We start from the raw sequence: 10,848 nt of genomic DNA on the forward strand, positions 1-10,848 counted from the left end.
GGCTGTTTGATGCTGGGGAGGGGATGGGTTGGGATGGTGCCTCCCGGGGAGGGGGGAGCAGGTTGAGGTCACCCCGAGTCTAAGCAGGGCCTTCTCCCCGCTCCGTTTCCCTGCACCCGGGTAAGAAATCCCAAGCGACAGCGCTGCCCCCACCCATCACATCCTGTTAGCAGGAGCCGGCCCTGGGGGAGCAGCACCAAAGGCCCTGGCCATCCTCATCCTCATCTTCCCCACACCCAGCAGGCAGAGGGGCTGTATCCAGCCTCGTGCTGTTACTGCTGCCTCCATCGCAGCAAGATCACAGGCAGCTGCCTGCACCCCAGCCCCTCTCCGGGAGAAGGTGGCACAGGGTGGGCTCAGGGCTCTGCCCAGGCCCCCCCCGCCCTGCACTGAGGTGCCCATGCTGCAAGAGCCACCCCCCAGATAGAGTCTGGGATGGCCATTGTTGCTGTTTGCATGCAGCGCTCGTCCCAGGGAAGGCAGGGTTAACGATGGCAAGAGCTAATTAGGGCAGCTCGTCCCCTCCGGTAGCAGGGCTCTGCGCCCCGAGAGCCCCCCGTGCCCCTGCCCACCCCAGCCAGGGAGCAGCAGGTTTCTTACAGGCATTTGTGCATCCGCAGACACGCCGGGATGTGGCAGAGCCCAGGGCTGAAGAGCAGCCGGAGCCCGGCCGGGTGCTGCGGTGCGGGCCGTGCAGGATGCGTGCCGGCCCCTGAGGCTTGGCTTCACCTTGGGCTCGGGGACCTGGTGGCAGCCCGGAGGGTTGGTGTTGTTTATTGCAAAGGAAATAAAAGATTTTCCTTCCACTTCTCGTTGGAGCTGAGCGCTTGGAAAGGGGTTATGGCAGCAAGCGTCGAGGGGAGATGGGGCTGGGGAGAGGCTGAAGGACTCGCAGAGTGATGTCTCCTGCTCTCCAGGGGCTGGGCTCAGTGCTGGGGAGGGGGTTGGGAAATTTGGGGTCCCCCTGTTAAGCCAGGGGGAAAGGAGCAAAGCTGGGGGGGTTGGAGACGTCTGTCATGGCCCAGGGCCGAGCTCAGGTCTCTCCATCCCTCAGCCAGGGAATAATTTCTGAGCCCACCTCCCTCGGCAGTGAAAAATCTGATAATTCCCAGCTCTGCTTTATTCATGGGCAGTTTATACCTGGTTGTTCTTATGTCAACATCGTACAGCAGCATAAATAGCTTTTCCTTCCCTTGTGTTTCCCCTGCTGATGTCCTCAGAGGGAGCAGCCACAGCCCCTTTGGTTCTCCATGGTGGGCAAGCCCAGTCGGTCTGTCCTGCTCCCTGGGGTCCCTGTCCCTTCCCCGGGGGGGCAGGGTGACACGCTGGGGGTTGTTGTGGGGTATGCAAGCATGTGGCATAAAGGGAGCACCATGCAGGTCTGTGGGACCCCCCTCAGTGTGGGGTGGGCACAGGGCTGCAGCCCCCAGCTCCTGGCAGGAGTGTTGTGGTGGGATTTGATGCTGAACTGTCGCTGTGAGCTCACATCACACCACATCAGGCTATGGGGTCACTTGTGCCTGGCTCCCACCACAACCAGCAATTTGGGGAGCCCTCGTACCCACCACCGTGGGTCCCCTGAGAACGTCACCCCTCGCAGTCCCATCCCCTGCTGCCACCAGACACCACAGTGGCCATCGCTCAACGTGCATCTTCCTGGCTGGGAAACGCACCCTCCGGCTCCTACCTGTGTCCGAGTCCCTCCTGCCAGGATGGATGAGGAGAGCCGAGGGGCTGGAGGAAGCCGGGACCCCAACCCTGCCGCCGTGCTGGTTGCTCTCTCGGCACGCCAGCGAGTCCGGAGATGTTCCCGGCTGCTCCAGGCCTCTGAGGGACGGAGCAGGCGCCACTGAGGGGGGAGAAAACCAGCCCGCAGCAGGGCCCAGCCTGCTCCCTTTTTTGGTGGAGAAAGATGCAGAAAGCGGAGGTATAAAAAATAGTCAAATCCGTCCAAGAAGGCGCCCGAGTGCCGAGCAGCCACCCCCACGCCGTCGATGTGAAGGAGAGGCTCGGGGGGGACCGAGGGCCCAGCTTTGAGGTTAAAATATGAGCTAAGAGACTGTGAGTGGGATAAAGACGTGGGCACAGCATCGCCCCAGCTGTGCACACACATCTGGCAGGCCCAGCCCTCCCCAGGCACCCCCTGCCCAGCACTGAGGCTCCCAGCAGATGCTGTAAACCACAGGCAGCCTCTTGCCTCCAAAGCCTGGCTGTGCTGCAGCGAGGGCAGGGGGCTGCGGGCAGGTTTTTCTCCCCTTTCCCCCTGCGGGCAGCCCCTGCCCCGTTGGCAGCAGCCGGGCTCGGTTACGTCTCCAAACCCTTTGCCACCTCGCCGGGAGCAGGGTCACCGGGCGCGAGCGCTGGCAGGAGCCACGGCAAAGCCAGGGCCAGGCCCTGCCAGGCGAGAGCCCTCCCTCCCCTCACCCTGGTGTCAAAACCAAGGGGGCTTCGCAGCTCGGAGGACAGAGGGCGGTCAGTGCTACCCCAAAAACCTCCCAGCAGCGCCCTGAATGCCGACTGACCTGCCTGGGGCAGAGCCAAGGGCTGCCCATTGCCCACCGCACAGCCCAGGGCCAGGTCTCTGCTCCCAGTGGTTTACTGGGGTGCCCGTGATGGGTGCGTCCCAGAGGGGAGCACAAGCCCCAACATCCTCCCTGCGCCATCGGGGCGGGCAGGGGGGTGGGCAGGCTGGGAAGGCCGGGCCATGGGGAGGGCTGAGCAGCTCTGGTTATTGGCCTGGGTTACATTTAAAATGAGAAACCTCAGCCCTGGCTTGGGGGATTTTGTTTCCTTGGAAGCAGGAGCAGGCAGGAAATGAAGAAAACGCGGCCTTGCTCGTAAGCATTTTACCAAATGCCGAAGGCAGCAGGAGGCATTTCCCGGTATGGCTCGGGCTGCGGAGCATCGGCCCCGGCCACCACGGGAGCCGCGGCTCCAGGCGGCATCGGCCGGTGCTTCCCGGGGAAAAGAGCCCGTCCCAAGGCGCTGCTCTGGGTGGGAGACAGCAAGCAGGGGGGTGGAAAGCGGGTCTGTCTCTAGCATCCTGCAGCCTCCCAGCTTAGCAACAGCCGATGCAGAAAGCAGCTTCACGCCCCCTTGGGTGCCTGGCTGGGTGTAGGACCCCAGGGTGGCAGCACCCTCTGCTCCCCCATGGCAGCTCGCAGAGGAGCGGGCTCCCACGCTGGCTCAGGGTTGGGGCTTTGTCTAACTCAGCCTGGCCTAGAGACAGCACTGGGGAGAGTAATTTGGCCCTGGCCGCAGCCCCAGCTCTGTGCCGGCTGCCTTAAGCCCTCCACATGCAGGCGCTGGCCTTTGCGGGAGCGGATGAGCCCAGCGCAGAGCTGCTGCCCTGCCAGACTGCAGAAACTTGAGTTCCAAATACATAATTCCTCTGGCACCCCGTGGTTATTTGTGAGCTGCTGTGAGCAGATGGAAGAGTTACAGATAAAGCCATCCGCAGCACGGGAGCCGCTTGCCTTCCCCACACAACCGCGTAGGCAACAGCAAAGGCAGGGAGGAGGGAAAAAAAAAAAAAAAAAAAAAAAAAGGAGTCAGCCATTTCTACAGGGGCTGAGCTGCCATCTCAGCACACCTACGTGCAAGAAATGGGGACTCTCTGCTGGCAGCAGGCCCTTCCCGGGGAGTTGGAAGAGGGTAGTGCTCTCCCACCACCCATGGCTGCTTGGCGAAGGCAGGCAGCGCGAGTCGGGGGTGACATTGGCACGGCAGAGCGCTGCCACACACTGGGAGAGCAGGCTGTTAACGCTGATCAGAGCTGGCAGCGCCTGCACTCGCTTGGGTCCCAGAGGGGGAATTAAGGGAGAGAAGCTGACGTCAGTGGTGGAAAGGACACGCAGCCCACTCGTCCAAGGCAGCCGGCAGCATCTTCTGGGTGTTGCTAACACCACCTTGAAGGAGAAAATTAAATAGGTCTTTGGAGACGGGGGCTCCTGTGAAGCCAGAGCCCGGCCAGCTGTGATCCGGTGCCGAGCCCCATGGAGGAGACAGACAGGCAAACACATCAAAGGCTGGGGCCAAGGCCAGAGCACCGAGGCACAGCCGAGCCCCAGAGACTGCCCCAGCTGCAGCAGCTCCTCCGTCGGAAACTGCTGCTCACAGAAAGGGCTCTGGCAGCACCCGCACAGGATTGAGCCCACGGCTGGGTTTCTCCTCCCTGCACTGAGCTAAACCCTGGGCCGGGGAGCAGCAGCAGAGGGGGCTCCTCACCCTCCAGGAGCTCCCTCGGCTCTGTAGCTTGCTAGCAGAGGGAAGTGCAGGGGCCTGTGGTCTCCTCACTGGGGGCAGGCAAGCTGCCCGGGAAAGCGGATCTTGGATTGAGATTCCCCTGTCTTCTAGGGGAGTAAACCAGCACAATGCTGAGGAATATGACGTCCCCCCATTCCCAAAAATGATTTTCAAGGGCTGGTACCCCAAAAAAGCAGAGGCACCAAGTCGGCCCTAGCCACAGCTGCACCCATCCAGACATCCCAGATTCACGCTGGAGCCAAGAGCCAGGACACGCACCAGCAGGGAGTGTGGAAGCCCAAGAGATCCCTCCTTCCCCTGCCCTCCATGCCCCAGCACGACTAAAGGGCTTGCTTGTTCAGAAGCTGGCAAGGCCAATTAATCTAATGAGGTTTTGCAGCCAGGGACTATTGTCAGCCAAGAAAGGCACAGCGCTGCAGAGTGAGCGCACGGATGTCTCTGAGAAGCCAAGGGAATTTGGCAGAGCAAAGCTCACGGTAAAAGCAGGGATGAGGAGCAGCAGGGACAGATCCTTTTGTTGCTCTCCACCGACCGGCAAGAAAATACACCCGCACAACAGGCTCACGTACCAAGCCCAGACAAGGCACCTGAGAACAGGGCCTGGAGCCATCGCTGCTGCGGCTGGGGCCAGGCAGATTAACTGCAGAAGGGACCTTGAGCAGCTGAAATGGAGGCAAAAAAAAGCAGAAGCAGCCCCCTCCCACCCCAGCTGCAGCGGCTCCGCTCTTGCAAGATGGAGCACGGGCTCATTTTGTATGGCAGGGAGCACACACCGGAGGCCGGTGGCTCCTCCTGGAAGACGCTTCCTTGGCACCGTTGCCCACCGCAGGCAGCATTAGCCACCACCATCGATAATCCTCACCCCACCCGGGCACGGCTGCACTTGGGTACTGGAAGAGGCTTTGGCACCGATGGCGTTTGTGAGAAGGTTTGGGACCCGCTGGCTTTCTCCATCCCTCTGCCCAGGCACCCGCAGACAAGATACAGCTTGGGCAGCCTCAACAAAACACCAAACAGAGCCAGGGTCCCCTAGTGACACCCCAGCAGCCCCCTGAGATGTGCTACTACAAGTTGCACAGGCACGAGCCGCTCACGTAGCCCAGCACCATTCCCTGCTCCTGCAAAGTCACACACCAAGGGGCAGCACCTTCCACGGGCAAAGGATCACACCGCAGCCCCCCAGCACACGCCCGGAGTAACACACGCAGGCAGGGATTGGATAGAAAGGTTTTATCAAGTTTACAGTTTTTAAAAAAGGATCAAAAAAAATTAACTCGTTTTTTTTTTTTTACATGTACATTACAAAAAAAATTTGCAACTGGGATCTTCATCCAGGGGTTACGGAGCTGATTACAAAACAAAAAGAAAGCAGCAGGAAAGCCTGGCTTACACAGCGACTGACAGGGAAAAGCACAGACGTTACAGGGGAACAGGGAAGGCAGCGAGGCTGTGCCGGGGTGCACCCGCATGGCCCTGGCCCTGCTCCCCCAGCAGCAGCTGCTTTACACCCGCTGCATCCGCACACACGGGGTGGCGGAGTCTGGCCATCAGTGTTTATTTTGCAGGGGTGAGAACAACCAAACAAATCTACAGTATTTCTACAGTATTTTGCTCATGAGTTGTGGTTTTTTTGTGGGGTGTTTTTTTTTTTGTTTTTGTTTTTGTTTTTTTTTTTAATCTAAGCAGAGTTTCACTGCTGAAACTCCTTTGGTCTGAAGTAACCCCCTGCACCCTGAGAGTAACCGTCAAACATCGCCCTTCTGACCCCCAGTCGGGCTGGGTCCTCCAAGGGCACGTCCCCTCTCTCCTCCCACCACATCTTCTGCTCAGCAATAAACCCCTAAGATACAAGTGTAATAATTATTCTTATAAATATATTTATATCATGTAGGAAAATAAGGCACTTTAGGAGGGTTACAGCTCGTCTAATTCTATGACATTCTAATCAGGAAGAAAAATGGGTTAGTTTCTGAAATGAATTAAAACGATTGTTAATACAGTAATAAAAACCATCGGATCCACTTCCCACTTCAAGGCTTTGTTTAAAAAGGAAGAGAAGAAAGCACTCCCCGAAATCCAACAGCAATGAAACCTGACCCGGGGCAGCTGCATCTGCCCCACACGAGGCCCTGCCAGCTCGCTCCCTGCCAGAGCCCATCAAGGGCAGGTACTTTCAAGAGAGGCACGTTAAGTAAGTTCACGGATTGAAAACAAAACAATAAGTAAAAATAATATATCCTTTCCCTGAAACGACACTCCGCACAGTTTCTATGCCATCTGGGATCTCCAGGAGCCCCTGGACCTGGTCTGGTGCTTTGGGCCTGATAAGGAGAGGAGAAAGCAGTGAAGGTCACCGACTGCGGCTGAGGCTCCAGGCTGAGCCCGGGGAGCCGGGACGAGGCTTTCCCTGCGAGCGCGGGAAGGGGGGTGGCGGGGGAGAGGCTGCCGGGAGCAGCAGCCAAGCACTGCGGGCGAGGACACCGGGAGAATGTTTAACCAGGAGCGCGGCGCCGGGAAGGGGAAGGCAGCGGCGGCCTGCCCAAACTTGCACGCCCCGAGCAAACGGCTTCCCAGGCCGGGTGAAATGGCTGCTCCTGTTCTACGTCTCCACACGGACACAAGTCGGGCTGGAATGGAAAGACGGGGGCTCCTCCCGGGTAGGACCCCAGCTGCCAGCTCCTGCTTTTTGGCTTTCTGAAATGTTTGAGGTTTAACCCAGCCTTGTGCAGAAAAAGGGGAGGAAGGAGTAAGTTAAGACAAAACCGACAAAGATGGCAGGGGAGTCCAGCACAGGCCCTCAGTCTACATAGGGCAGCAGCCCTGCAGTTACAGCACAGCTGCTCTGTCTTGCAAAGGTTGTTTTTGGCACCTCTCCTCTTCCCCTACTGGTTTAAGAAATATTAAGCTTACTTGGTGGCCCAGTGCTCTGCGATTTTGCAATGATACTCTTAAGACGGTCGCTTTACACCAGTTGTTTCTCAGGGACCTCCACGCCAGACACATACCACTCCTTTTTGCAATCAAAGAGGATTTAAAAAGAAAACAACCATCCTTCCCTACCTGTCCACAACCCTTGTGCTTAGGATCCAGCAGTTTTCTTACCTCGGGATGCGAGTTTGAAAGCAGAGGGTGGTTACAGCAGGCTTGCATGGACAAAGCAGCGTCCCTCCCGCTGCCAGGAGGGCCGTGCGAGCAGGCGAGGCAGTCGGAGGAGCCGACTCCACCCGTGGCCATGCCGGATCGCCCACACAGCATCCTTGTGCAACAGGCAGCAGTGGGGCAACCGTGTCCCTAACGCCCCGAGGCAAGGCCCTGCCTGACAGCCCATCCAGCTGGGGCATGGGGAATATGGCACTTTTCTGTATTTTACACGACAGGAACACTCACTCCCCTTTCCCAACAGGGGCCAAGTCTAGTTAAGGCAATTTAAAATTAACCCAGGTTTGGCATTTGCGAGCTCCTCGCTTCCCTGTGTGATAATGCTGTCAACCCGGGTTAGCTTAAAGGTCCGCTGTCCCCAGGAACCTGTCTCCGAGAGAAGCCAGAGGAGGATGCTTAAAGAAAGAGCAGAAAAACAAGAGGCAGCGATTCTCCTCTAGCCCCCCTTACCCAGCTTGCAGCAATAATCAGTTTGCATTTCCAAGTCCCTCCACTGCACGATGGCTCACTGGCACTCGAGGGGTTTGTTCCCTCTTCCAGAACCTGGAAGAAGCACGGCTCAGATGTTCCCAGCCCATCGGGATGCCTCACCGTCTATGCCCTTTGCATCCTGCCCAGCAGCTGATTTGCAGACAAAAAATCTGATGGTGCAGCAGTCCAGCAAATCTCTCAGGGTCGCGCTGGATCTCAGCTTGATCTGCACCCCTGAAAAGCCCATCCTCCAGGCCATCATCTGCTCTGTCCAAGATTAAAAATGCGCACGCACACACACAAGAAATCAGTAAGAACTCAATGGCACAAACTGAAGCCATCAATCAAACCCCAAGAAGGATTTTCAGCAACCTGGCAGCCTCGGGCTGGGCCTGGCGTTCCAGGTATCAGCAACATCATTAAATGAGGCAAGCCAGAGAAGAAAGAACAGGCACAGGCTGGCAAAATACTTTACAATAGAAAGGCAAAGAGGTTGGAGACTTGGTCTTAATGGGACATGCAGCTGGTCTCACCCCGCAACAGCTGGACCCACCGTCTCCAAAGGGCTTTGGAATTGCTTTCCTGTGACACCCTGATGGAAAGCCATGTCCCAATTAAAATACCAAAAGCACATCTGTAGCACTGGGGGTGTTTGTTTCTAGATTTCCAAGATATGCTTATGTTCTATGTAAGGTAATATTAAGAAAAGCAATAAAACCTAGGTCAGCTAGTTCAAGTTCGGCATTTTCTCCCCCTGCCAGTACTGTATCCATAGTGAGCAGCCTGGGAATTCATAAGTTAGTGAGAAGAAACATTTTCTTAAAATTAACTAATGAATTATAGCAACAAAATTATAGAAACAACGTAGGTTAAGTCTGATGTAACTGATGGGCAACTCAGTTCACACACAAGATGTTTAGGCACACAAACTCCTCTCCATAGGTGGAGGGGAGGAGGAAGCAAAGGTAATACCAGCATTTTTTGCTACTCAAGTCCCTGTGCAAAAAAAGTATGGTCACCCTGCTAGAAAAAGCACCTCTTCAAACTGACTGCAGCATCGCCCCAAACAGGCCAAAGATCAAAGTGCCTGATGTTCAGAGAACCCCTCCCCACACCATCTCCCTGCTCTAGGCACTTTTAATTTATTTTTTTTTTTACTTTTTAAACACACTCTCAGCATGAATTGGAGAAATCAGCAAAGCAGAGTTTCGCCACTGCTCAGGGCTGACCACGCAGATGTGTCTCAGTGGGGCAGCAGCTCTGCTCTCCCAGAACCAGGAGAGCAAGCAACCGTTCTACCCTGGCTTTGCACCCCTTTGTGCATGTCTCCTTTGGCAGACTTGGCAAAGCTGTCCAGGAGATCTGAGGAAGGTAAAGGCAGCTTTTAACAAAGTAAGTCCCTCCTCACATTGCACCCAATGTACTCCACAGCCCTAGAGCCAGGAAGCACATCCCATGAAGGGTAGTCTGGAAATAATACTAGGGGGTCAGAGGGGAAAGAATTGTGCACTGTTGCCAAAAACTGATTACTTGACAGTGGGATGCAGCAGAGAACTGACATTTAAAGCCCATTTTCTTGCAGCACTACCAGTATTCACTGGAAAGGAAGAGCCATCAGATCAACCGTCTGCTTTTGCAATGAGAAAACTAGCTGAAAATGTCCTTCATCTGAAAGGCCACGTGGCCGCAACAGGATCATCCATCTTTACTTTAAAAATCCCTCAGGATGGAGGGTTTATATGTGCTCTGCCTGGTGGCATCAAGAATCTGGAGGTTTAGCTCTCTTTTAAATAAGCAACCGTTACAGCCCCTCCAGCTAAATCCCAACACCGCATCCTCAGCGTCCGTGAGGAGACCTTTTGGAAAAGCAGAGCACAAAGTCCTGCCAAAGCTGGAGGGGTAGGGAGAGGGGAGATATGCTGCTGGTTGTCTGAAAACCCTTGGCACATCTTTGGTTACAGGATGAAAAAGGAAGTGGTGGAAGGTTTGGCCACACGATTCTTTAAGATGTTAACCCAGGAGAGAAGGGGAAGGAGGAGATGGGACGGTGGTTAATCCGACCATTCGTCCTCATCGAACTCCGAAGAGTCGTCCTCAGAGTCGCTGTACTCCACCGCGATGCGGCGTGACAGGATCGTTGCCACATCATTGCCCACAACGTCCCGCTTCTCCTGTTCCCGCTGCTCCTCTACCTTGCGGAGCTGGAAGCCTGTTGGGAAGAAGGCAACGGAGGGGATCATGCAAAGGCTTTGGTCACACTGAAATCTCCCGAGCAGTCATCCCTTTGACACAATCCTCTGAACAAGGCAGCCTGTCCTCTGCCAGCGAGTACTGGACACGCTGTGGGATAACACTGATGGTGAATGACAGCCAAGACAGGCTGGGTGGGCAGGTGGAATGGGAAGTGAATCGTTTCCGTGCTCCTCCGAGGGGTTAACACACCACTGCTGTTCAATCCACTCACAAAACCTGGACCACAGCAATGCAATTCCAGCACTGCCGTGTCTCTCCGAAGGTGCAGGCGGAGCCATAAAGCCATGTGAAGTTGTCACCAGGGTGTGCAGACAAGGAGGGACCACAAGGGACGGGCCTCAAGCAGCGAGGCAGTCACACCACTGCTCATGAGACAGCTCCCACGTGCTCTCGCTTGGATACCGCGGGGTTTTTCCAGAGGCAAAGTTGGTATTGAAACAAAACCTTACCTTGACGAATAGCTGAAAGCAGATCACTCCTGGCATCGCTAACGGCAGGCAAGGATGACTTGGGCTTGGAGGCGGAGGTGTCTGAGGGTGGAGGAGGGGGTGGGGGACCATCCAGGCCACTGGAAGACAGCGGCGGTGGGCCTGGGGGTGGCGGCGGTGGAGGGGGGGGTGGAGCACTCCCACTGCCCGGCTGCGGCAGCGGAGGTGGGAGCACGCTGGTATATTCGACTGCTGGAGGGGGTGGGGGCGG

The 10,848-nt window shown here is 56.3% G+C and overlaps 1 protein-coding gene across 1 annotated transcript in view; it reads right to left on the reverse strand.

The window, feature by feature from the left end:
* Window positions 1-5,481: 5,481 nt before the first annotated feature.
* The window catches only part of WASF2 (WAS protein family member 2), a 34,399-nt gene continuing 29,032 nt past the window's right edge, over window positions 5,482-10,848 (reverse strand). The window contains exons 9-10 of the mRNA XM_026863509.1: window positions 10,599-10,838; window positions 5,482-10,105 (exon numbers count right to left, since the gene is read on the reverse strand). Coding sequence (XP_026719310.1) covers window positions 9,948-10,105; window positions 10,599-10,838 — 398 coding nt within the window. The 3' untranslated portion in view covers window positions 5,482-9,947. The remainder of the gene's footprint in view (window positions 10,106-10,598; window positions 10,839-10,848) is intronic.

Source organism: Athene cunicularia (assembly GCF_003259725.1).
Source record: "Athene cunicularia isolate RWA chromosome 23 unlocalized genomic scaffold, athCun1 chr23_part2, whole genome shotgun sequence".
Taxonomy (NCBI): Eukaryota; Metazoa; Chordata; class Aves; order Strigiformes; family Strigidae; genus Athene; species Athene cunicularia.